This window comes from Geospiza fortis, unplaced genomic scaffold, assembly GCF_000277835.1.
Source record: "Geospiza fortis unplaced genomic scaffold, GeoFor_1.0 scaffold66, whole genome shotgun sequence".
NCBI lineage: Eukaryota > Metazoa > Chordata > Aves > Passeriformes > Thraupidae > Geospiza > Geospiza fortis.
The window spans coordinates 4,387,913-4,414,505 of record NW_005054312.1 but is presented as its reverse complement, the minus strand read 5'-3'; the positions used below and the strand labels follow the sequence as shown (position 1 = coordinate 4,414,505).

At 46.2% G+C, this 26,593-nt stretch overlaps 1 protein-coding gene across 1 annotated transcript in view; it reads left to right on the top strand.

Moving 5' to 3' along the window:
• The window catches only part of CD82 (CD82 molecule), a 40,014-nt gene that overhangs the window by 655 nt on the left and 12,766 nt on the right, over positions 1–26,593 (top strand). Inside the window, exons 2-3 of the mRNA XM_031055834.1 lie at positions 19,788–19,869; positions 25,020–25,092. Coding sequence (XP_030911694.1) covers positions 19,807–19,869; positions 25,020–25,092 — 136 coding nt within the window. The 5' untranslated portion in view covers positions 19,788–19,806. The remainder of the gene's footprint in view (positions 1–19,787; positions 19,870–25,019; positions 25,093–26,593) is intronic.

The window sequence follows — 26,593 nt, the reverse complement described above, 5'->3', positions numbered from 1 at the left end:
GCAGCAAACACGGTGCCCGCAGGAGCGGGTCCGGCTGGCCCGGCGGGTTGCTGCTGTGCGGGGATATCGGCCGAGTGCCTCTGCTGCCTGCCGATGACACTGGGCATACAGCTGGCTTCAGTCGGCTCTGTCTTGATTGATTTCCAGGATGTGGATTAGATGCTTCCGTAGCGATCTTACCCTATTACGACTACAGAAATCTGGTGCTGGCCCAGCCTGCTGTGTCCCTTTTTCCTTCCTTCCTTTTTAAGATCCCTGTGAGCAGTTCAGAGCAGCGTTTGCAGTTCAACAGCTGGATAGATGCTTTAAATGCGAATTGTATTTGCAATGTGACTGGTAACAAATCTGTTGACAAGGAGGGTAAGGGGATAGCGGCTTGTTGCTGATTCTGGCATGCTGATTCTGCCCCAGAGCATTAAAGTTCTGCTGTGAATACTTTCATGTAAGATGGGGTGTTTGGTACAAAAAAAATAAGAAATCAAGAACCCAAACCCAACCGTCCTGGAATCCAAATACTGGATTCAGTAAACGGTAAAGCTAGTTTGGGATAAAATGTTCCTATGTCTTGGACAAGCTCTGGCATATCGTGTATAAGAGGAGAGCTTGAAACTTACTAGCTGTGCAAGGGAGGGAGAGTGTCCTATTGCAGTGCTCCCAGAGGTAGTGGCTGGGGAGAAGAGCTGCTCTTGGGGGTGTTTGAGCTGCTGTTGAGGGTGGAGGTTCGCAGGGATGTAACAGATCCTGCCGCTTGTGAGGCCTCTGAGTTGTTTAGCTTCCGACAACACCCGTGTGCTTCTGTGCAAGCGAGGGTGAACAGCTGGAGAGTGCTGTCTTGAAATCTGCCATCAGTGATACTTCCCCTCCATAGGTTTTTTGTTGGTTTTTTTTTTAATTTTTACTTTTTTAGACATCTTGGGCTTAAGAAAAATCCCCTTCAAGGCCTGAGATGTGAGCCTCCTGCTGTGAAGCTTGCTTACTGCATGGGAACCGTCAAGCAGAAGCCTGTGGTTAGAATAATTTTGGTGGACCACAAGGTCAAAGTGTAGAAACACTGCTCTGAAAATCTAGATGGAGGTGTATAGTGAGAGGAGTAGTCTCAGTAGTGTGCTGCTGTATGCTGATGTGAAGCAGATGACAAACTGTAAAAATGACAAATTACTCAGCTCTTACTAAATACTTCATGGGCACTAAGTGGGAAGAAAGTGTTAATGAGACAGAAGGGCACTGGGTGGTACAGTCAGTGACCTGTTCTGTGGTGTCACTGCAAGGGCATCGGAAGATCTGCCAGTGTTCCATAGCAGAAACTCTTGCAACAGTGAGGTGATTTTTAACATTTACATTTGTTTTTGGTCCTTTGGTGGGAGCAGAATTCCTAGAGCTGTAGTTGTGCTTCTTTACCAAAAAAAAAAAAAAAATCCTTGGGTGTTTGCTCGTGCTGGGCAGCCCACACAGGTAAGAGGAACCTTTGCCAACTGCTCTGCAAGCCTGTGTGTGAATTTGGAATGGCTTAGAGGAGTGAGTAGCCTCACCTTACTCCTAACATTGTGTCATTTAGCATCCCTTTCAGAGAAGGATCTTGCTGTCAGAATATCTTTGCTTGGGGTAGCCTCTTTGGACTTAAACCCCTCTTTGGCTGCATTTCTCCATCCATGTCAAGAGCTCTGGGGGCCACTGAGATGGCATTCTCATCCCTGTGCTGCAGGGCTGGGTGAAGTCTTGCAGTGTTTGTTCAGCTTCCTACCTGTATGTGACAGAAATAGAGCAAGACGCAAGCTGAGCGCCTGGAGAGAGCCCTCCCTGTGGGCAATCTCTGTCCTGTTGCATGGAAGCTCCTCCCCTAAGAGGATTTAGCAGCTTTAATGATGTGGCTCATCTGGACTCTCTTCATTACTGTTATTGTCTCTATTTTAGTTCTCAGGTGACAGGCAGGTGTAGTGTGACCTACAACTGTAAGCTGGTGCAGGAAATGCTCTAATGAGGCCTTCCACAGCTCCATGGAGGTTTTCTTGTCCCTGCTGCTCAAGCTGCTCTGCTTCAAGCTCTTTGAAGTGCAAGGGGTGGTTTCACATGAAATTTCCCATCTGACTGTAACCAAGGGTAGGTTTTACCACTCTTCTGTCACTCTGTGTCCTGGTCTCAAAGCTGTAAGGCAGTAAGGGTCTGTTCAGGACTGCAGGTGTTCATCCACTAGATGTTTAAGTCATAGGGATGCAGGTGGGAGTTTTGAGACCTCTGGTAACCACAGGCCCCAGGGCACTTTTCACACTGTGGCTGTGGTTCTTGGTGCCTGCTGGCATTGCTGCAGCAGGAAGCACACAGCGCAAGCAAAAGCATTGCCACAAAGACCTTTGGGCACTGATGGGATAGGGTCTCTTATGGGAATGCCAGGGGGGTGCTGGTGCTTGGATCATGCTGTCTGAAGCAGTAATTACTGCTCCACTTTAAAGGTGCCTGTGGCATGGCAGCCACCTTTTTCCTGGTCTGGTTTCCCTTGGCCAGTGAGTGGGAAGTGCTAGAGGGAGTGGGTTCTGTCGGGGCTCAGGCTCTGTTTGAGTAGCTTGGAAGGCTGGAGGAGGTTGCAGTTATTTCCAGTGGGCCTGTGTAACAAGGGGTGATTGGAGCCACAGCCTTCTTGCACTTACTCCTCGGTTTCCATTGTGGAAAAACTTATGTGCACCAAAGCCAACTTATTACTGCCAAGAATTATGGCATTCACCCTGGAGTGCCTTAACTTCACCTCTCTAAAATAGGAGTATGACATCTGTATCCCCTTCTTCTCCCTCTCTGCCTTCATTTGTCTCTGCACACGGATCATGCCATCCAGAGTCCTGGAGTCCTTTTGTGCAGCAAAGGGGTAGCTGGGCCCTGTAGCGTACCCACCACCACGTCCTTGTCAGCTTTAATGGGCAAAGAAATAAACTGTGTCCTTGCACTAATGCATCTGTTGGAGGAATGTGGGATTGGAGCTTTCTACAGGCCACTGATTAATGACAGATGTATGAAGGGATGGCTGAGTGAGCCACCTTTCCTTTAGAACTGTCTAATGAGATGCAATCATTACCTAACCACCTCTGTGTCTTTTTGGCTCTTCTGTATTCTTAGAGGGAATGAAATGGAGGAAAGGCTAAAAATGACAGGCTGTCTTGGCATGGTGAAAGGAATAATACAGGAGGCACAGTCAGCGCCAGCAGTTCCTTGACGGCTGGTTGGCTGTGGCACAGCCTGTTTGCTGAAAGCTCTCTGGGCTATCAGGGCCTGGAAACACTGAAGCAGTTAATGGCTGACTTCAGTCTAGATGGGGTGATAAGTGAAGCAAAGGAACTGTGTAGTGGAGATTGCTTAAATCACTTTTTGTGTGCACTGTCAGATTCAGAGCTAGCTAATTTTCTGGAAGAAGGATGAGGCGTTTCTGTGAGCAGCTCTAAAGAAGGGACTGTCTGGCTGCTCAGAGAAGAAAAAGGGAATAAAACAGTAGCCTGTGGGGATGGGAACAGGGATTGGAAACTGCCAGCTCTGAACCCAAGCATGTGTCTGTTTGAGCACAGAGAAGCTGGGTGGTTTGTGGCTCATCCAAAGTAAATACAGGAGAAAGGGAAGGAGACTAAGCTGGGGACAGGCTTTGTCCTGTGGGAAGAGGTGCGTGCACAGCCTGTCTGGCTGACTGCTCTAGTTCTTTGTCTCCTTGGTGGAGCTTCAGAACTGGGACACCACCTAGTGGGACACCACCATTTAAAAGCAAGTCAAACCAAAGTCCAGTGCATGTACTTAATATCTGAAAGTTGCTGGTGTGGTAAGTGCCCTGACTGTCTTTAAGGAACTCAGGAGCTGAGAAGGACTAGAGGAAGAACCTTGCACAAAAGGCGAAGTATGGGTGAAATTTGTCCAGGATGCTGCTGGCCTGCTGATCATCAAACAGCTCATCTGCTCTTTTGCTTGCTTTGCAGCACAAAAGGCGAAGTATGGGTGAAATTTGTTCAGGATGCTGCTGGCCTGCTGATTTTGCTTGCTTTGCAGCGCAGCCTTGAGGCAGCATGAAAGCGCTTTACCCTTTACTACAAAATTGTTACTGAGCTGTAAGCAGATTGCTGATCTCTTCCAGTATGATGATAATCCCATGGCCATGTGTACTGGAGAAATGCTGATCTGGGACGAGCTGTATACATTAGGATATCCAGCAGCCTGAAGATTTGAAGTTATATAATGGGGAGTTCCCTTTGTAGGCAAAACAAATCTGCTTCAGTCTCTCATATGCAAGCAAAAGAGCAGATGAGCTGTCAGAGCTGCAGCCATGCACCTTGAGCTAAGCTGGTCGTCCCACAGCTGGAGTTGGGAACTGCCCTTGGTCCCTCCTGTTCCCATTGCCAAGGAGGTAGTTTGGGAAAGGAAAGGAATTATCTCAGAGGGGTTTGCACAGCAGGGACTGAACATGCTGTAAAGTAGCTATACCTGTTGGGAACGAAGGAGGCTGTTTCCCAGAGTTGTTCTGGAAACGGGGTTATAGTCACTGGATCTAAACATGTTCTTCTCCAGCACCTTGCTTGGGTCACTGCCTCTGTGATCCATGAGGTTTCTGTGCCCTCTCCAGGAGGGTTCAAGGGACTACAGAGGAATGTGATGCCCTCAGCTCCTGCCTCTACAGGAGAGGCTTCATGCAGCACCTTGTCTGTCTAGTTTTAAAAGTAAGCTGCTCCAGGATGCTGGTTTTTCTTGGGCTGGTACACCAGACTGGCACAGGTTTGAGCAACCTGGTTCTGGGGTTTTGTGCATTGGGTTGCTGTGGGGCCATGCCTTAAAAGCTGTATTGGTGCTGGGCTTCTGGAACAGCATGCAGGGCAGGTGTGGAAAGGGCATCTTTGGCACTTGACTAGGACTTCAAGGGCTGCTACTGTCATCTCATAATATAAGAATATACAAATCCTAAATGCCCAGAGCTGGTATGTCTCCTGTGATAGATGGTAAGGAGTTTTGTTGGGAATCAATTGCAAAGTCCAAATTACATAGATTATGTGTACTAACTTAGTCTAGTTGGACCTTTCCAGGGAGGTTTCTATACCTTTTGTGGCATTTCAGTTTGTAAGTGTTCTAGTAATAGAGGAAAAAATATTTGTGTTGGGAGTGTCTTATTCCCTTCCTATATGATTTTTTTCTGATTTCTTTTTGGTCATGCAAATGGCTTACTTAGTATTACTTGGAATGTGTGTGGAAAGAAATTGAAAAGAAGTTCTGTTTTCAGTGGTGACAGTGTCAAGGGGTTTTTTGGACTTTGGTCCCCAGAGCTATGGCTGCTTTCGAAAGTTGCTATGCAGACTGCTCTGCTCCTCTCCTCTCTGCTTGTAATCAATTAATTTGTAGAGTACTCTTTGCATAAAAAGGTGCTGTTCTGAGTGCTGTGGTAACAGGACACTGTCTCTAGGGCTGCATTGGTTCTGGGGCTTCTTTCATGTGGTGCTATGGCACAAAGTGTCCTCTTGCCTGCTGTGGAATTGGTCATGTGTCTGTTGTGGATTGAAGTTGCTGGTAATGAGTCAGTCTTGAGTGGCTTTGCTGGAATGTCCTCAACTTCCCAGTGTGCTTCCTCAGCCTCTTGGTCCCCTCACTCCCTTTATTGTGTCGTGGAGCTAGGCGCCCTGTAAGGCACAGAAGCAGAGCAAGACTCAGATTAAGGAGACAGACTGCTGACCTGCAGGCTAGCAAGGCTGTTTGCTCTTGCTGCTGCCTTGTGTTTTGCGCTGACCAAACAGATACGGGAGCTATTCTGCTGCATCTGTGCTGCATGTTTGAAGAAACTGGGGCTTAAAAGGCAGGCAGGAATTCTAGTTATGCTCATCTCTGGAGTCTTTCAGGGGCGGAAGGACCAGATAAAACTCCAGTTGCCTAAATGTATTTTCCCAACAGTCTGAGAAGCTGCTGGACTCTTCTTTGCATTCAGGTCCCTTTCTGATGCTGGCTTGCAGCTATGCACACAGAATAGCTAAAGAGCTCTCTGAGCTGTGCAGTGAATCTGCCTATTCCCCAAGGAAGCTCTTTTAATTAGAGAGGACTTCTGCTCAGCAGCTGCTGTAGAACAGTGCTAAACCACAGCTGTGTGGAGAAGCCGTGGTGAGCCGTGTGAAACAAGGTAAAGGCACAGCCCTTCCCTGGTTCTCAAGGGGTCTGCTGCACTTCTCTGACTGCATAGGAGTGGGGGGAGAGGCTTCCGGTATAAGAGGAGTTCCTGCAGGCTGGTGGTGTGGGGGAGTGGAGCCCTGTGTGATAGATCAGCCTTGCTAGTGAGCCCCAGCCCATCCCTCCAAGTGGGCCTTGCTGCAGGGGTGGCTGCTCCCTGTGCACAGAGCCCAGCAGCTCCTTTGCTCCAGATTCTCCAAGGGTGAGAACGCCTTGTGCAAGTGCAGCTATAATTGGGGTGGTCCTGGCTGCTCCTGAGGGGTTGGTGATGCCCACAGCTGCTGGTGCTTCTCCTGCCTGATGTGAGAGGACCTGAAATGTCAGAGTTTCCTCTTGCCCTTTCTCGCTGGGGGAGGTATTCTGACTCAGGGCTTCCTGGAATGAAACTGAGGTGACAAAAAGGCAGTTGCCAAAACTTCTCGGGAATTTTTTAATGTCAAAAACTGCATCAAACTGGCTGCTGCCTTGGCAGAGACTACTTCAAGGAAGGGCTATTTTGAGGAATGGCAAGCTGCTTTAATTCCCAAATCCAAGTCCTCAAAGGCTTCTTTGATGTGGTGCTGCAGTCCTGCTGGTGGCCTCAGAGCCTGAGTGTTTTTGCATTCATTACCAGTCCATCGTGTAGCAACTTTGAAGGCCGTTGTGGCAGTGATTTAGACTTGATCCTGTAGTAAAACACTAGGTTCCTTCTTTGTGTAGCTTCAGGCAGATAGGAAACCTCTTCCTATCCCAGCTGTCAGCCACCAGCAAGACCCACCGGTGTGTCTACAAGTAGGTGGCCATGCACTGATGCTGCCCCATGGGAGCCCAACAGTTGCTCCTTGTTTGCCCAGAAGAGAGACAGCCTTTGCCCCAGGTGTTTGCTGTCAGATAGAGGAGCCTGTGCAGCCATGTGTGAGCTGAGGCAACTCAGCAGCTGTGTGGTGCTGTCTGATGGTTATTCCATAGGTTATTCCTGTGCCCAGGATCTCAGCCCTGGTGCCTTGTGATGGGTGGGAGGAGGAGCAGGAAATGGGGCTTTTCTGGGCTGGGTTTCAAGCTGCTGCACTAGCAAGGGGTGGATGTGTATGCTGAGGGCAGAGGGAGCCATGTGTGACAACCATAACCTGCCCAGGTAGCATACATGACAGCTCTTCCTGTAGTTCTAGGGGATTGGTGAGTTTGGCTTTATTAAAAATTGTGGAGCTGATGTGAAATAAAACCAGGTGGGTTGTGAGGGGAAAGACAACAATGCAGTGGGACAGAGGCAAGCAAGAAAAAATTGTGTCTGCAATCCTATTATGAAGTAGTCTTAGCCTCAATCATGATTTACTGATTAAAGATGGGACAGCCTGCATTTTTTCCCCCTGAAATGGGAACGTTTATGTCTGCACTGAGGCTCATTGGATTATTTGTAAATTAGTTATTCTGAGTTCTTTCTTATTTTAAAGTAAATACCTCTGAACTACTCTTTTCCATCTTATTCTTCTAGCATTCCTCCATCAAATAGTCTTTGGAAATACTTATGCTCTAAATATAGAAAAGGAGACCTTTTCAGGAAAGAAAAGCCACCCAGCCTCTCTTGGTTCAGGTTCAGCTGAACCTGTTTTCCAGACCACTGTGCATAGGTCTGCAGACTCCAAGGAGGCCCCTCTTTTTCCCAAAACAAACCCAGCTTTTCAAAGTCTTGCTGTCTTTTTAAACTGCCAAATTCCTAGGGAACCTATCCCATATGTCTGTTCTTCTTGGCTTGAAAGAGTTCTGTCCAGAACCAGCACGTGTATTGCTTAGAAGGATTGATTGATTATTTTCTATTTTTGAGGTGGTGTTGGAGGAATGATCGTAACTGCAGGTGGCAGGTCTGTCACTAATCAATGTTTTTGTATTGCTCCAGTTAACTCTGCTGGGATTACCTGCATGGTAATGTATCAATCATCAGGGTAGCAAAACCCCTCTGTGTGTTGCAGCCTGCCTTGGAGTTCAGGAGCATCTTCATAGAAGGGCAACCAAAAGTTTTTGGGTATCTCTTCCAGCTGGCTAAGTGTTTTCTAGAGGACCCCTTTGCTATCCAGCCTTGTCTTGCTGAGATTTTTTATTGTGGCATTTCACTTCCTAAAATGCTTAGACTGGGAACAAAGCAGCTTCGCTGCAGCTTCTGTAACAGCTCCTGCTGTGTTATTCTTGCTCCTCACAGTGTTGCTTTTTACTGCTGTACAATGTTGCTTTCTTTTCCATTCTCTGTCTCCTGTCAGAAGAGCTTGGCATGAGGAGAGTGTTCTCTAAAGGTGAAAGGAAAAAGTGCTAGACAATGATGCCGTACATCTGAGAGACTGTACAGCAGCCCCTGTTGGGACTGGCTGTTCCAGAACAAGGTTTGAAATAGCTTCTGTGTTGCATCTTCAGAGTGATCAGGGCAGCAAGGGGTTTGGCTATTGTGGCCGGGTACTGCCAGTTACAAATATGAAACGATTTGTATTATTTACCGTGATGTTGGAGAGGGAAAATGTGATTGAGGAGAAAGTTTTTGAGTAGCAGGAAGTGACTCAAAATATCTGTGATTTAAAGTCCTGCACTTTAGGGCTTTTCTTGCCCTCCTGCCCTCTGTATGTCATCATTTTGGAAACAGGGGCTGCTTGAGACAGAATCTCTTCCTCTGGAGCTTTTTATAGTTCCAGCTTACTGTTTTCATTCGTACCCTTTAGTGGTGTCAAGTGGCATCTGTGGCATGAAAGTCAGGATGTTGTGAAATGTTCATCCTCAGACTGTCTGTGACAATGCTCCCCACGTCAGCAGGGCAGACCACGCTCCAGCAGGGCACAAGGTCTCCTGTGACCCTGGGGTGGTCTGGTGGAAGTACAGCTCCTTCTGGGGCAGAGGCTGGGTCTGGGAGTGACCTTCTGTGGCTGTGTCACTGCTGCCACACACAGTGGCAGCGCACAGTGTGTGTGATTCTGTACCACTGAAGTTGGAGACCCCAGGCTCAGCTGGCCCTGCCTGCTTGTAACAAATGGTTTGGCTGAGTTGCCTTCCTTGTCTTCCCTGGTATGCAAGTCTGAGAGAGATCACGAGGTACTTTGTGTGAGAATCTAGCAGGAATCCTGTACTTCTGATTGCTGTACTGTCAGCCTGCAGTGGGGGCCTTCAGATTGGAGGCCCCTGGTGATGGTAGGGCAGATCTTGCTGAGGAGGGGCAATTGTTACAGCTGCTGATCTGTGCTCTTCTGTTCTAGAATCCCAGGTAGCAGTGCCAATGTACTAGCAGGGGCACAGGAGTGGTTAAGTAGCTAAATATTAGCAAAAGCTCTTTTTGGCAAAACCAAAGTTTCCTAAAATTCCAAATAGTAAAAGGACTGTTTCCCATAACAAGCCAAAAGATGTATCCCCTTGTGGCCTGAGGCACTTTCCTGTGCCAGTAGGACTTCTTTTCACTTTCCAGTCATGATGGGTTTGCAGTACTCTTCCAGCTCTACTTAATCTGTGGGCTAAAGGGTTAAAGCCGCAGCTTCTTTAGATCAATGTCTTGCTATCAGCAAAGAATCTGATACAAAGCATGTGATATGATTAGACTATTAGCCTGTCTCTTCTGTTGTTCGAGGAAGATTACTTAATTCTAAAGCTTCACAGTTGTCGTAGACATCCTTTTCACTAAAATCCTTTCTTTAGGATTTTTTCCTTCTGGGAAGCTGAGGCCCCAGAAACAAGATGTAAACAATAGATTGTCTGCTTCTGTGGAATGCAACAGGTCAGTTCTGGATTGGCCCAGATTGAGTGTTTGGAAATAATGGCCAATCCACAACTGAGCTCTCTCGGACACAGTCCGAGAGAGCAAGGTTTGTTATCATTCTTTACTTTCTATTCTTAGGTAGCTAGCAGCTTCTGGAAACTCTCCTTTTCTTTTTCTTTTTAGTATAGTTATAATAGATGTATATATCATAACTTAATAAATCAAGCCTTCTGATCATGGAGCCCATCTCGTCTCTTCCTTCACCCCGAATCTCCCTTAAACTTTCTTTATGCAGTTATGCACCATGTGGGTAGTGATGTGAACTGTAGTGAACTTTATGTCCCAGGGGAATCAGTCAGCTTTACAGGTCACTTATCAATGAAAGCCATTATCATTTCTCCTATGATCAACCTGAAGTGATGATCAAAACCACAAATTTAAAATCTAAAAAATCTTGCATGACGAATGAAGAAGTGGCTTGCTCATCAATTATCACATTATGGGTGCTATCTATCCAAATAACTGTTGTCATCAGCAGCTATCTTTGATTCAGGAGTTATTTCTCAAAATGAAGTTGCCTCAAATTGCCTATTTACTACACTTCTTGTTCAGTTTCAGTTTATCCAGTCTTTGTCCTTTATCAGTGCTATTTTCGGCATTATTATCTCCTCTTACCTTTCAAAGATCTTTGAATCATTGCTTTCCCCAATGCTGTCCTGTTTTCCAAGCCACAGGGAAGAGAGATCATTTTTGTTCTCAGTTGTCGTAGACATCCTTTTCACTAAAATCCTTTCTTTAGGATTTTTTCCTTCTGGGAAGCTGAGGCCCCAGAAACAAGATGTAAACAATAGATTGTCTGCTTCTGTGGAATGCAACAGGTCAGTTCTGGATTGGCCCAGATTGAGTGTTTGGAAATAATGGCCAATCCACAACTGAGCTCTCTCGGACACAGTCCGAGAGAGCAAGGTTTGTTATCATTCTTTACTTTCTATTCTTAGGTAGCTAGCAGCTTCTGGAAACTCTCCTTTTCTTTTTCTTTTTAGTATAGTTATAATAGATGTATATATCATAACTTAATAAATCAAGCCTTCTGATCATGGAGCCCATCTCGTCTCTTCCTTCACCCCGAAAACCTTGTGGCCAACCGGCGACACACAGTCATTTAGAATAACAAGCCAGAGGCCTCTTCTGTTTGCTTTGTATTGGGTTTTTGCTGTGTTTGTTGGTTTGGTTTTTTTTCTGCCTCTTGAGAGCATGTGGATGTACTCTGAGGGGAGAGGTCTTGGGGAGAATCCTGGTGGCAGAGGACGCTTCCATTCTCCAGAGGGCTGTCAGCTGCAAGGGACTTCATTGCTCTGGTGAGTCAGAACAGTTTGGCAGGGTGTCTGAGCTCCTCCAGAGGTTTAATCTGAGAAGGACAAGGGAGTGCTCGTTGCCCTATGCCCTTCTGAATAGGCAATCTCTAGTACTTTGACTTAGAAGTGTCTGGCTTCAGCTATGAAATGAACTCCAGGAGAACCTGCAATTACTGGCAGTGGTGCTGGGTAAGCTCAGCTTCCTTCCTATGCCAGGTGCTGGTGCCCAGGCTCTGCTCAGCCCCATCCACCTGTCTGTGGGGATGTGGGGTGTGAAGGCCCAATAAGTAGAGGGCAGGTAGAGAGAGAAGTTGTTTGTTTAAGTGTTGTGCAAGTTGCTAAGCTGTGGAAAACTTCCTGCCCTTGAAGTAAAACTACTTTCCCTGCTAATTCCTGAAAAAAAGAGTAGGAAATCCTCATTTCCCAGGTCAAGCAGATGCTGTAACTTCTCAGAAACATGTTTGTCATAAGTGTGTTGAATCTAACCACCCACTAGTTACTTGCCTTAGCATCTGAGAAAATGGAAGTGACTGAAAACCAGTTTGTTTGGAAGGGGAACTTTACAATAAAAAGTCCTCGACCTTGACCTCTTGCATTTTATGGGGGGAGGAGGAAGCAGGAAAGATAAAAATCAGTTATACTACCTGGCTCCTACCTAAGTCTCAGAGTCTCTGTTGCTGTTTCATAAAATAGAAAAAAAAGGCTTTCTTCCTGCCTGGATTGTGGTAGCTTTTGGGTGCCCTGGCAGAGTCTGAGGAAGGTGTCTTCAAGCCAAGTGGCATTGGGAGGGATATTGTGCAACTCCTTGGAGGAGATTTTTTTGACCTCCAAGGCATTGCTTGCATGAGAAGGGAGATAGGGGAGCCTGTCCTGTGCATGAACTTGCACCTGGGATTTCCAGGCTGATGCCTGGCACAGGGAAACACTTTGAAGGATCCCCTGCGCTGCAGAACCATGCCAGGGATAGGCTTATCAGGTAAGCAGGTAAGCACAAGCAGAATGCTCCTTGTCTGTGCTGGTCTCCCTGCTGCAGTTTGGAGTGCAGGTCCTGCTCGCAGGTTTTGCTCCTCTGTGGGAAGGTGTGGGGCAGGCCAGAGCAGGGGGGCTGCTTCTGACACACTGATGCCACTGACAGATGGCAGTGGGAGCTGGTGGGCACATCCATTTCAGAGGTTAGGTTTGCAGCCTGGCAGCTCCAAGTGCAGAAAACAAAGCTGAGCTGGTCTCTTGTTGAAGCGATTAAAGAGCCAATGTAGTCAAGTGACAGAGTTGCCCAACCAGTTTTGTGAAAACTCTGCATTTTTACTGCATTGTGTGCTGGCTTTAGTCAGTGTGGAGACCTCTTTCTGGACCTGACCTGCAGAGCTTGTTGCACAACTAACATTCTAATACGTGGTAATTAAAAAGAGAAAGTCCACTAAACTGTACTTTTGGCTATTTCTTCTGTCTGCTATTTTTGGTAAGTTGATTAATTTCTTCTACTTTTTTTTTTTAAGGGAGAGAGGAGAATCAAATGACTTCTGGGACAGTTTGTCGGGTTTGGGGTTGGTTTTTTCCTCCCATTTTTGGCAGATTTCTATCTCTGGTCTTGATGTATGGAAAGTTTTTCTTAAATCAGAGAAACCCTGTCCTGCAAATACTGTCATGCTGTGCAAGCATGAGTGTGTAGGCTGAAAATAGCAAAGAACTTTCTCAATTTGCCAGTTGTAGGGACTGAAGACCTACTTAAATGTTGGCTTTCAAACTGAAGTGTGAAGGCCAGATGTTCTCAAAATGTGTTACACTGCTTGTAAACATAGAGATAAAACTGACGCTTCTAAAACCTCTGCTGCTCTTTGATACTGAACTGTCGACTTGGTTTCTTTTTAAGGATATGATAGTGGTTTATAAATATCTGATCACTTCCCGTCGAGCATCAGAAGTACATTTCTAAAATACGCATTTCCTTTTTACAAAATACGCAACACATGCTTGCTGTGATAAAACATACTGAAAAATCTGTGCCATCATAGGAAGTCCTACAGGTGCTTTCTAATCCAGGGTCTTGCTGGGGAATGCAGCTGCTAGTCAGATAATTCACACAACAGTGTATTAATTATAGAAGTCAGACAGAAATCTGCATGTCTTACCAGGTGCACCAGGAGCAAGTCTACCTTTGCATTGTGAGGTGATAAGTTCCCTCAGAAACTATTTCTCAGGAATAGTTCTTTACAGTGGTATTTCTGCAGTACCTTCTGCAGCTGTTGCCTTGCTCTAGTCTGCTCCCTTTGCCCCAGGAGTAGCAAATGCAGGGGGACTGCATGCACGTTTGAGTCTCTGTCCTGCAGATGTCTTGCAGATGCTGTTAGGGTCTCACTGTGCATGTCTGTGCTGATAGTTCGAAGTTTGCAGGTAATGGAGTGTGATGCTGCAGTTTGCAGGCTGATGTAGCTGTGCTGGTCTTTCTGTGCTTAGCCCTCAGACCATCTCCTCTACCATTGAAGACAACTACTTCAGAAGAAACTCTCTAGTAGTAGATGGAATAGGAGAGGATCTGGTTTATTCTGTTTTCAAAATTTGTAATATGCAGAAATACTTTTCTATCTTGTACTGACACCTTCCTTCAAAAAGAAAGTGTATCCCTATCACTGAGATACACACATATAAATATATATATATATATCATAGGTAATATATATACCTTAATTTTTAGGATCCAGCTTCTCCCTCCATCCTTCCATTATAACTTGTGAAGAGATGCTATTTGGAAAATTTCCATGACAAACATAATCTTGTTTATGTTTTCAAGGTCAATACACAGCTGGTATTATCTCAGTGAAGCTTAAAGGAAAGTTCAGTGAATTCAGACTTGGGTCATTCATCAGCTCTGTGGTTATTTGCTTGCCAGAGACAAGATGTACCTCCCAGGTGTACTGAAAGTCCAAGGACTTTGTATATTAATGCCAACAAGATGAACTCCTTAGGATATGCTTTGTATGTTAATGGGGCTGTGACTTACAGTCCCTGCCCTGAGGGCAGTGATGTACCTGGTTAACAGGAGACTTAGTAACTCTGTCATTGTTCATTAACTGGTACTGTTGTGTGAAGCTGTCCTGTCTCATCAGTCATGATCGGGAGACTTTCTGGTTGCCAAATGTCTGTTCTGCATGTGCATGGATAGAGAAGCAGCTGGGCTTTGCAGTGAAGGGTTCAGAATCCTGCAAAGAATGACCTCCTCAGCCCCATGGCTTTGTGACTTGCCCCTTCCCCAGTCTCTCCTGCGTGGGGATGTCTGCTTTGGAGCTGGAAAGTGGCCATTTAGTGAGCAACTCTAGTGTGCTGGCTTCTGTGGCTTCTGGATTGGGATAACACTGTAAAAAGTAACTGCACTGGCCTTCAAAATGGCCTCAGCCTCATGCAAATTACTGTGCAGATAAACATCTTTATGGAACCAGCAGCATGCTGATCCCTTCCTGAGGACACCTGCTAGTCGGGCAGAGGGAGCCAGTTGTGCAGCCTGAGTACAGCAATGGGAGTTCCATCTCCAGGATTTCTTGGTCAATCTGTCTGCAAATGGATCCAGCTAACTTTGGCCAGTGTTGTGGTGTGAGAAAGAAAAGACAGGGAGGTGAGACAGGATCAGGGACAGCTTTAGGTATTTTAAGTGTCCAGGCTTGTAATATGTCGAGGGAAATGACCTGTTGCAATGTGTAAGACTTAACCTAAGTGAGGAAGGTGGTGCTTGCTTGATGTGTCAAGAAGCACCTGCAATGCTTGAGATCTGCTGAGGCTGCTTTGGAGGTTCCTTCAGTGCATCAGCTGTACTTTCACTCAAAGATCCCCCCTTCCACATCAGATGCAAGATGTGAGGGAGGATCAGGAGCCTTAGGGTATGGTGCAGAACCTAAGTTCATAGTGCTGTCTGCTGCATCTCTGCATCTGTCAAACTGGAAGTTTCTCCTTGAGCAGGCAGGAGGGATAGCAGATCTGAGCCATCATGCCAACCTTACAGGGCATTCGAGGTGTTTGTGGGGGCAATGGAAATAGCAGCTCGTCAAAGCCAAATCTGGTGCTGGTTTGACCCCATCCTAGCCTGGTAGAAGTTGGTAGTAGCACGTCCTGTAGGGTCTACCTTAGTTTTATGTCCCCTGGTGTTAGAGCCTGAGGGGTGCTGGTGGGGAGCAGCTGGTCAAAGTACACAGAAACAACCTGCAGCTTCTTTGTAACCAATCATTTCCTGTCCTTAAGCAATAGGATGTGGAGAAGAGGGGACGGCATCCTCAGGCTATGTAGATGCAGTCAAATGTGAATGCTCTTTGCCTGAGCTGGAGTATTGGGACTGACTGTCAGAGCTCAGTGCACTTGGGAACATGTGTGCTGTCCTTGAGGGTTTGCATGATCTTTGCACTTTTTTGTAAATCTACTGAGACAGTGATTTCCACAGCTGTTCTGCTTTGGTTTGTTTTGTGGTTCTTTTCTTTCATTGCAGTCATAAATGAGCCCCTTATTTGTGCTGTACAGTAACTTGGCAGCTGAGGTGTTTCAGCTGCCAGAGCTCATCAGGGAGAAACCTGTGGAGTGAGTGTGAGGGTAGCTGCGGAGGAGGGCTGAGCCCTTCCCAGCAGAGCTGCATGGCCCAGGCATGTACAGAGCTAGCCTGGGCCAAATATCATTAACTTCACTGAGCACCAAGCATGCAGTGCTTGCTGGGCGAGGCAGTACAGGATCTAATTGGATAGAGCAGAATTGCAATTAAAAATTAACTTAGCCTCTCTGCCCCTTGACTGGTGTGGTTATAATGTCTGCATGTGAATTTTCCCTCTCCTGCCTCTGTGGCCAATGCAGGTCAGGAGGCAGAGGCATTCAGCTCTCCCCATATCACCTGTCCTTCTCTGGGGTCAACTTTTACAGGAGGGGGACTGGGAGTTTCACAGGCCCCTGTGACAAAAATAAGTTAATCTCTGTGCTGTGATGGGACTCCTCTGCAGTTGCTAACAAAGCAGGCCTCTGTCTGCATCTCCTCAGGCACACATATTCTGGGTTTTATGTTCCTACTCCACATGCAAGTCTTGCTATCATTGCTGTTGCTGGGAGAATGATGGGCCTGAGACCTGGAGGTCACAAGGGGACAGGAAGTTATCCCTTGATGCCAGTCTAGCCTGTGAAGACTTGTTCCATTCCTTCCTGGTAGGAAACCCCTGAGTTCTGGATCAATTGATGCCTTCCTGGAATTAGTTCTCCCTTCAGGTCCTAGGTCTGAACCTTGGGCTAAGAAACACCCTGGATCAACTTCACAGCAGCTGACCAGGCTGTGTTGGCAACCAAGTTTTTGTGGCACTAGGGCCTCAAAGCAACACACTGCATAAAAAACCGTGTATGTCTTTACAAGATGGAGAATGAGAGGTTGGAAGAAATGCCATTCTGCAAGCTGATGGTGTCTTGTGAAATCCTCTACAGAGCTGGCATCAATCTGGAGAATGACAGGGAAAATTTAGATGTGTATGTACAGGATTGTTGAAAAGAGCAGGTGCTGCTGCTTGGGGATGAAAATTCAAATGGTCAAAGCAGTAGGAATGGAGAGGGAGAGGAAAAAAACAAATAATTGTGGACAGCCAGTGGAATTTGAAAGCTGCAGACTTCATGTATTTAACCTTGCATGCATTGCTGCAAGACATTAAAGCTCAAAACTTGACCAACTTCGGAAGGCAAACTTCAGCTTTTACTGCAGCACTAGCTATGGTGCTTAAGTTGGTTTTTCGGCACCAAGTGGCATTTGGATATGCCTGGTTGTGCTAACTCCAAGCTCATCTGCTTCCAAACCTGCCCTGTCTCAAATTTTGTTGAGCTTCTGCTTCTACTGTATGACAGTGTTGGTCTCATGACTGTGCAATTTCAGAAGATGGAGTTTTGAGGAGTTTCGTTGATATAGTGGACAAAAATAAGTTAATTTGCAAAGAATGGAAAACTGGAAATTCTGTAATATTTCAGTGAAGCTCTAAAGGATCTTAAAAGCTCGAAGCAAAACCTTTACATGCTTTTTCTCTTCTGACATGAAAACTGTACTTTGAATTACTTTATGACTAGGGGCTATGAAAGAGATACATTGCCCTGTGGCAAGAAGAGAATGGTGCATAATGCTGTAATGCCATTGGGGTTGGATATTTGTTTTGGGGTTGTGTTTTTAATAAACGTTGAAGATGGTATGCCTTTAACAAACAGCTAGGAATAGAAGAGCCCTGATAGCAATATTTTACTCTTGTTACCTCAGGCATATCTTCTTTCCCAGTAAACTTGCTTTGCTGCTTAATTAGCTGAAATAACTTTTATAAAGATCTTAACAGCTTTGCAAATCTCTTTTCCTGACAAATCAAAACAATGTGGGCAGAGTTTAAGTAGGCAGCATACAGCTTTTAGTGCTAGGAAGCAAGTCAGTGAGTACTGGGACTTGCTGCTCCAGTTTGAAAATTAGGAGGATTGCACCTGGGATCAGATGTCTTAAGGTAAGAAGTCCAGTGCATTGTGCAGGAAGCTGTTAGCTATCTTAGTTCTTGGCTAGGTTAAAGAAGAGAAAAACATGTGTAACTCCCACAAGAGAAATTCATCATCACCTAGAGATCCGGCTGCCTTTGCATTCTGGTCAGACTCCAGGCTCTGGTTTGTGATCCTATTAAGAGGAGATGTGTTCATGGTGAAGCAATTTTCCCTGGATGGGAAAATTAACATCTTAGTTATCTTTTCCAAGTGCTGCCTTAGGTGTTGGTACCTTCCAGGACTAGTGGCCTGAGAGAGCATTTCTCCTGCAGAAGAAAGGAGGAATTCTGCTAACAGAGAGCCTTCACTCACTTTTCCTAGGTTGGTAGTGATGCAGCTGTTGTACAGTGCATCTGTGCTGGAACAGAACCAACTCAATGGTGATGGCTACACCCAGGGCCCTGAAAATGGCAATGCTGTGTGTTTGACATTTGGACCAGAAACTATTACAGGACTTTTCCATGGCTCATTTGAAGGACCTACTTTTGGGTGCAACTGGCTTTATGGCCTCTGACCTGAGGAGTTAACTGAAGAAAAACTGACTGAGGTGTTGCTAACTTGGCTGTGCAGTTAGCAAGAGCTAACATTGCACCTGAGAGCTCCTTAGGTGCAATGACTGCTATACAGATGAGATTTGAGACCAGCCTGCAGCACAGCTGGCTGACATTTTATATCTCTTCTGCTTCCCATCTCAATAACATCACTGCTGTGCAGTGATGAGCTTAGCACAGTCTGTAGCTGTGGTATTCCTTGAAGTTAGAGCAGCAGCTTGAGCCACAGAGTTCAGACTTGTGCTCTCTCCTGGTAGTTGAGGGTGACCATTGCTTGTTGGGAAGGCTGGCCGGTTATAACAAGGCCCACATACCAGTTTAGCTCCAGGGTTAACCTAAATATTTAATAGGATTAAGCGAAAGCCTTTGATTGGAACAAAGGAACAAACTGGGCTCTGGTGATCCTTGGTACACTGAGGCTGACAGCAGAGAACCTTGCTGACCTTGCTCTCTCTTGGGGCTGTTTCTTCCCAGGCCAGGCTGGTCACCCCAGCCTGTTATTGTTCTTCCTCTGGTTGGTTTTTCTTAAAGTAGCATGGTGTGTTTGGAGCAAGGAGCTTGGTAGAGCAAATTTTAAGGAACTTAAAAGTTCTCTGTTGTTTATGTAGGAAACAACTGATTCTGGGCCAGGAAGGAGAAGCAGAAAAGCTGACAGAATCACAGAATGGTTGGAAGGGACTACTGTGGTCATCTGGTCCAACCTCCCTGTTCAAGCAGGGTCATCCAAGAGCATATGACACAGGATTGCATCCAGATGGTTCTTGAACATCTCCAGTGAGGGAGACTCCACACCCTCTCTGGGCAACCTGTTGTGGTGTTCAGTCACATGCACAGCAAAATTGTTCTTCCTCATGTTCAGGTGGAACTTCCTGTGCATCAATTTCTGCGTGTTGCCTCTTGTCCTGTCGCTTGGCACCACCGAGCAGAGCCTGGTTCATCCTCTAACACTCTGTCTTCAGGGTGAGACAGACATTGATGAGGTCCTCTTTCAGTCAGCTCCTCTCTAGGCTGAGCAAGGTCTTACTCTCACAGCCTGTTCTTATAAGAGACGTGCTCCATCCCCTTAATGATCTCTGTTGCCTTTAATAATCTATGTTGCTCCAGAAGCTCCATGCATCTCTTTTACTGCTGTCAAGGAATTGCAGTAGCTTGGATCACTTTTCACCACCAGAAGTAGTAGCTAGGGTTGGTGTTTTGATTAATGCTACTATTGCAAAGTCCGTATAAATAGCGATGGAATTAGCAGTGTGTTTGTGATCAACTCTCTTCTGTAACTGCTCTGTGTCACTCTCCAGGAAATCTTGGCGACAGTGACTGCAGTGTGGTGCTGGTGTCCTGTTTTACTGTCCTGAAAAGGCAACTCTGGTGTTCTGTGCTGTCTGTGCACGTGCTCTGAGGTCCACCAGACAACCCAGAGCTCTGCACAGGGTAAGGGTGTTGCTCTGAAGGTGCCCAGAGGACCTGTGTGTAACATAACTCCTTGTCTGTCTGCTTTCCCCTTAGGTCCTGTAAGTGAAGGAAGATGGGGTCTGGCTGCCTAAAAGTCACCAAGTACTTCCTCTTCCTTTTCAACCTCCTGTTCCTTGTAAGTATTTTGAGCATCTGTGGAGTAAGAAGGAAGGCCTGGACCAAAGTTAGCTAGAAGATGTTTTTTTTCTGGATGTTGGCCTAGTGTGTTCATTAAATAAAATGGCCAGAGTTTTGGAAGGAGGGAGGGGACCCCTGAAGTTGGGGGATGTCACATCTGCTGTGTTTGTCTCAGGTTTGCTAAGCAGCTCCACTCCCAGTAGCCACCTGCTGCCTCCAGTGCACACAGCTCCATTCCTGCATTGGGAAGGGAAAGCAGAAGTTATGGGTTCTTTCTAGAAGGAGAGTAGTTGTAACTACTTTCTCTGACACATCTGGAGCAGCAGCTGAACTGTCCCTGAGCGGCAAAGCTACAAAACCTGCCAAGTAATGGCAGTGCCCTCCTAAATAGGCCAGCCAGGCTTCAAAGAGCAACTCTAATTTTGTTTGAGTCCCAACGGCTGGTTTTGATTTGTGACAAGATGAATTAGTCCAAGTCTCCTGTTTGAAATGGAGTTGGGAGGTAGGGGAGACTGAGACAGGCTTGTCTGGGGAAATAAAACAGCCCACTGAGTGCAGTTATTTTCAAGTGTGAGGTTTAGCAAAAGACTAACGCCTTTTGGAACAGATTGGGTCTGGGAGGGCCACACACATTCTTGCATGCATCTTTCTGATGCCTGGATGTTGTGTGTCCTGTGGGCAGTGATGGTACTATTGGTGATGCCTTCTTGCAGTGGAATGGTGTAGTGGGGAAGTACAAGGTTTCAGCTTTCCACATGTCAGCGAGAAAATAGCCTGTCTCATATCGGTATCCTTTATATCCTCATATCGGTGCAGTGTGAAAGGAAAAGGAGGTGTCAGGCTGGGAGAGATGGGAGGGGAGTGAATCATGATAAGGTGAGCACTGCTTTTTGGTCTCTGTCCCTGCACACAGCTTCACTCCTGCTTCCTGCATGGCTGCATTGTGCTGGTAGCATACAGGATGAACTTGAGGCACATCTGGATCTGGTTTCCCTTGGCTTACTGTGCTCTCTTTTTGCTCTCTGTGTTTCCTTCCATCCCAAGAGTAGGTAACTGCAGTCTAATGGTCCAAAGTCAGGGGTGCTCAGAGCATCCATGGAGAAGGTTCTTGGAGGGAGAGGAAGGTATTTCAAGTGCCACTAGGTCTTTCTGAGTATGATTTAGTCCACTTTAAAGATAGGAAAAATCATCTGAGTCCAGGCCTGTCCTCCTACTAGTGCAGGACTCCTCTGCAGATACCAGCATCCAGTCTCTCTCCTCTCTTGAAGAAGTGATAAATTTTAAGCAGCATATAACAGCCAGTCTACCCTGGGAGGCAGAGCTGTATTTGTTAAGACAGTGTTTGAGTCTTGCTGAAGCCTAGTATCTGGCACTGTCTAGTTTTCCTTAATGCCCAAACCTCGGTCTGAGTTCATTAGCTAATCTCTGTGTAGAGAAAGTTCTCTTCAAGAAAGCCAGCCTAGCATATAGGAAAGGAGGAAGACGACAGCCTGAGATACTGCTGTACCTTAAAACACTGTCACTGGTTTTGGTGTATGCTGTCTAGGGTCATTGTGGCATCTTTATTCCACATGTCCTTTCTCTCCATGCTCTGCAGAGCCAGGCATGGTTGCAGGCAGCCTGTGGGGAGATATGTGCTCTCAGGAGGCAGAGCTGAACTGCTTTGTTGGGCTGACCCACATCCACGCTGCACTTTCCTATATTTTACAAGACTTTGAGGATGGCAGGTGCTGAATCCCTCTCTGGGTCCTGGAGAACTTCAGTTTGAATACTCTGTCTGAGTGGCAAGTGATTGGCAGTAGCTGTTCTTTGTCTTGTGCATGTCCTGCTCTGAGCCAATCCTCTGGTGTAGCACCCAGCCCCCTCCCTCTTGTGGAAAGCTGGTCTAATTCACTAGCTGGACCTGGAGAGTAAGAACTTTAGGGTAGGATGTATTGTGAGAAGGTCTGTGCTGACTCAAGGGAGAAGCTGCTTTAAATGAGCTCTTTAACCCTGCTGTGCAGCGCAAGCATTGTCTTCCCCTCAGACTGCTCTGTCAAAGTGGGGTCTCCAAAGCCACTGTGCTCTGGCTGAACTTGATACTTGTCTGGAGTGAAGGTTTTGAATGTGCTTCTGTCTTGACTGAGGGCAAGCTTTTTGCACGTGCCAGATGTTGAGGAAGGTGGTGTACATTACTCTCTCCATCTCATAGGAAGTAGGTGACATGAGACATTTTTCCATTATTCTTGTTCAGGGTCTGAATTGGGGAGGGTACTTGGTGATTTTTGAGCTTGTACAGTGTGGTAGAGCTATATTAATTAGCAGAGAAACTGCTTGTGTTGAGTTGCTGTGAGCTGTCAGCACAGACAGGTTTTGAATGCCTTGTGCTGCTTTTCTGAAGCTGCTGAGCTTTGTGAGGAGGGTGCTTGAGCAAAGGTGAGCACCAATGCTGCTGACAGAGCCCTATGTCTGCTCTGGACCTTGAGCTGAGCCTATGTGATTGCACCCTGTGCAGGCCAGCCCTAGCTGGCTGAAGTGTGTTCCTCAGCCTTGCTGATGGTTGAAGTCTGTAGAGAGATGCTGGTGACTCTTTTTAGAAGTTAGCCATTGAAACAGCACATCTCTGCAGCTCGAGGTCTGTGAGAAGGTCGTTTGCTATAGCTGAAGTAGTTCAGGGACTTAGTGGTATTTTGCAGTCTTGGAGATATACTTCAGGGAGGGGTTTGACCTGCTTTGGTTGAAGGGAAGAAGGTTACTTGGACTGCCTGCCTGCTTGCTAGAAAAGATACCAGATAAGCTTGGAGTATAATCCTGGTTTCCTAATCAGAATTTAACACGTCTGCCTTCTTGGCTAGCAGACACGTGCTGCAGCACATGCTTCTCCTTAAAGGGCAGACAGCTCTGCAAGACAAGTTTAACAGTCTCTGGATACTATTTGTTTGGAATATATAACTGTTTGTCCTGCTTCTAATCCTTCAGTAAATGCAGCAGAAGGTGGCTACCTAAAGCAAAGCCTGGAGTTTTAGAGCCTTTCTGTTGACCCCTGTGCCAGGTTCAGTGTTACATCACACAATCTGAGCATGAAGGAAAGCAGTGCTGGGGAAGGAAAGCTGGGAACCCCCAGCTGCTCTTTCCAGCAAGATGAGTCAGCTTCATCACTGCTTCGTTTATCCAAACCCCTCTTGACTACCTCTCTGTGGGAAACTGCTGACCCTGCAATGAGGGATCTGCATCCTTCTGGCTTTGGTGTAGAAGGAGATTTTGCTGAAACCAGGGGTGAAATCTCCACCCCCCAGGGAGGAGGGGAGACATCTGTTCCCCACTTCAGGAGTTTACAGCAGTGGAACAGAGGAGTTAACTCTGTGGAAAGCAGATGTGATTTCTTCTCTGGAGGGTCTGAAGACAAGCTAGCGGCAGAAGCAGCCTTGTTATCTGATGCAAACTCCTGAAGATGCTGAGCAGAGATATTATCCTGCTAGGAAGTAAATACACTCTTGTTAATGGGACAGTGTTTTCTCCCTGCCTGTGGTTATTGTCTCCCTGCCTTCCCCTTGTAGTGTTTTCCATAGCAGCTCCTGGCAAATGCACAAGTTGTGGACTGGAGCAAAGATCAGAGTGAAAACAGGCCTTGGATAGTCTGAGCACCTCATAACAAATAACTTGCCAGGAACTCAGCTCAGCAGCCCTTCTGTGTTTTGTCAGCAACAGCAAAACTGAGGTGTCATATCAGGGTCAGTGAACCAAAGGGATGTCACATACAGCCCGGTTTGCATCTTTTGTTAAAACAAATGCTTATTAAAACTATAGTTGAAATGTGAGACTGCCTTAAACTGTCTATTCAACAGTTCTTGATACTACCAAGTTTGAGAGGAATTTTTTTAGGTGTCCCAGCTGTTGCATGTTCGAGGGGCCTTTCTAGCTTGATCAGCAGACTGAGCATTGTGGGCAGCATGTTGGGACATAAGGCAAAGGGGAATTCTTTTTTTCTGAGATACAACAGCTACATGCTTTCTGAAGCTGAGTCAGTATGCTTTGTAGGTGGGAACTTGCTTGATGACTTTCTAATGCTGTCCCCAGAGCTAACTACATGATGCACCTTCTGCCAAGACAGGAAAGCTTGCAAGCAGCTTATTTCAGACTGTGGCTTTATCTTTGTTCAGAAAAGCTTCTTTGTATGAGCAGCTGAAGCCTAGAGTAAAAATGCCTGTCCATACGACCCTCTCTGCCAGCTTGGTTTGGCGGTGTTTTGGCATTTTCCATGTCTCCCAAGTATTAAAGTGTTATCTAATGAAGCACAGAATTGCAATCTGTCTTTAGCCCTGTTAGTTTATTTCACTTCATCCTATCTTGAAATCCTGCTGATGTGAGAACAGCTGCTTGCAGTTCTCTTGCAGTTCTTGTCCACTCCTTGTTTCTTCAAAGCCTATTTTGGACCTTTGCACAAGTGTTTTCCAGTCCTAGTTGGCTGAACAGCACAATTTTCAGCTTCTTATCAAACCTGAAGACTTGCTGATACATGAAGGCTAAAACAGAGCATGCTTCCCCCACCTTTCAAAGTGAGATGGGAAAATACATGCATTTCTTGGCTACTGAATTCAGTGTCTGGATTCAGCTGAGTTCTCACAGGGATGTATTGCTCTATTAATCCTTGCCCTACATAGGACTGTGTGGTGAACAAGGCAGAGGCTAAGGCTAATGTTTCATAACTCTTGACTCTGCTGAGGCTCAGGTATTCTGCCAGAAAGTAGGGGCCAAGCCTCTTGGGTTTCTCTATTTAAAAAATATTTAAAATAATGTGTTTGTCTTTCCTCGGTTCTTCACAGAAGCAATGCACTTACCTTTTGCTTCTGACAATGTTCTAGCAGCAGGGTGTCTCTTCCCCAGACTGTTTTGAATGGTCCTCCCATACAACATTATGTACTATTAAAATACTGTGTGAAAAACTGCCAAGCAGATCTTGGTGCTCCTGTGCAGTTGGCTGAGGCATTCTTCCTGGAGTTGTGCTAATCCTGTTTACCCTGGGAGGAGTACCATAGGGGAGATGGGTGGGAACAGCAAAGGAATGATTGTTTTTTAACTGGAAGTATGGATAATAGTGACTGCCTCCTCTTATTTATCTAAGCTTATAATTTACACAAAGCCATGTATGTTTTGTTCTTGCTCTTTCAGATTCTGGGCGCTGTAATCCTGGGGTTTGGAGTATGGATTCTGGCCGACAAAACGAGTTTCATTGCAGTTCTACGTAAGACGGTGTTCTTTCATCTTCCTTCTTTTTCTAAATCGGCTCTGTTCTGGGGCTGTGTTTGGCCGTGGTGTTGTCTAGGAATAGCAATACTTTTGTGCACAGTCTGTAGCCTGAGCAGTAACGTGGTGTTTAGCGAGATGGGCTTGTTATCAGGGACATGGTGAAAGGGAGCAGCCTTGGAGACACAGCAATCCTCTTAGTCTTGTTGATGGAAACACCACGGTCAGACTGAGTGAGACAACTGCCTCTTCAACCAACAATCCAAATATTTTGTCTTAAACACAGGCGCTAGTATTTCATCCTATTTTCACTGCATGCTCTGTGTTTTCACAGTGATTTCCTTATTACCATAATGTGCAAATGCCCCCAGTGCCTTAATGCAGTTTTGCTGTGTGAGCCTTCCACTGCTTTCTTTCTGTAATGATCTATTTCAATTTAAATGTTTTAAATGCCAAAGAAAGTAAGTACCTGGTTTTATTGATGCTTCATGTACATTGAAAGGAGATGGTATGTTTGTTGCTAAGCAGTAGAGAATGCAGATTTAGGGTGTGTGTGTGTGAAGTGCTTTGACTACTAAGACGTACTTTTGTTACACTTAGTGACTTACCCTGGGCATCAGAGGAGTTCTGTATTGTGCAAGGGGCTTAGCTTTCTTCCCCTAAAGTCAACCACAAAGTTTGACTAGAGTCTTAACAGAGAGTCTGCTTTCTGCAAAAACCAAAAATTGAGCTGGCTTAGCAGAGTCTGGGCTTCAGAGGACTGTAAGTGGACTTTCAGCAAATGGATATCTCAGCTCCATCTTTCACAAGCTCTGCTTCCTTTGAGCTCTTTCCTAGACACACCTCAAACTTTTCTGCTTGGTGATTCTGGTTACTTGTTGTCACTACCTTCAGAATTGCTGAGTTGGGCACCAGCCTCAGACAGTGCAGGAGGGCGCCTGCATGTGGGGAGTGCCCACTAATGGCATTCATAGCCCTGCTCCCAGCTACACTGATTCTGCAAAGGGCTTCATCTCCCAAGTCCCCCTGAGCACTCCGACCTGGTTTGTGAGGTGCTGGATGGAGAAGACACCTCTGCTAATACCACACATGCAAATGCTATTCCTCACTCTGCTTTTGTGCTGTGGCAACTGGCTTGGTACTGCAGTACTAGAAGGTCAAGAAGCACAGCAAGGGGTGTTGGTTAATAAAGTGAGGGCATGAGCAGAAGCAGAACATGCAGCCTAAATGGAGCCTATCATGGCCTGGCTGTTTGTGGTACCTCTCACAGTCTGAGGTGTGTTTAGTACCAGTGGGCCAGCAGCTGATTCCCTCAGATTGGTGGGTGTTACAGCTACTTGTGGAGGGAGAAGTCCCTGAACTTGGCCCTGTTTCTTCCCATTTGCTTAGAATCTCTGCTAACAGAGCATTTAAGAATTTAGTTTCCTTCCTGGAGATTTCCAGTATCAGCTCTCTCCCTGCCCCCTCACTTCCTTTCCCATGCCTTGCCCCTCTTTCCC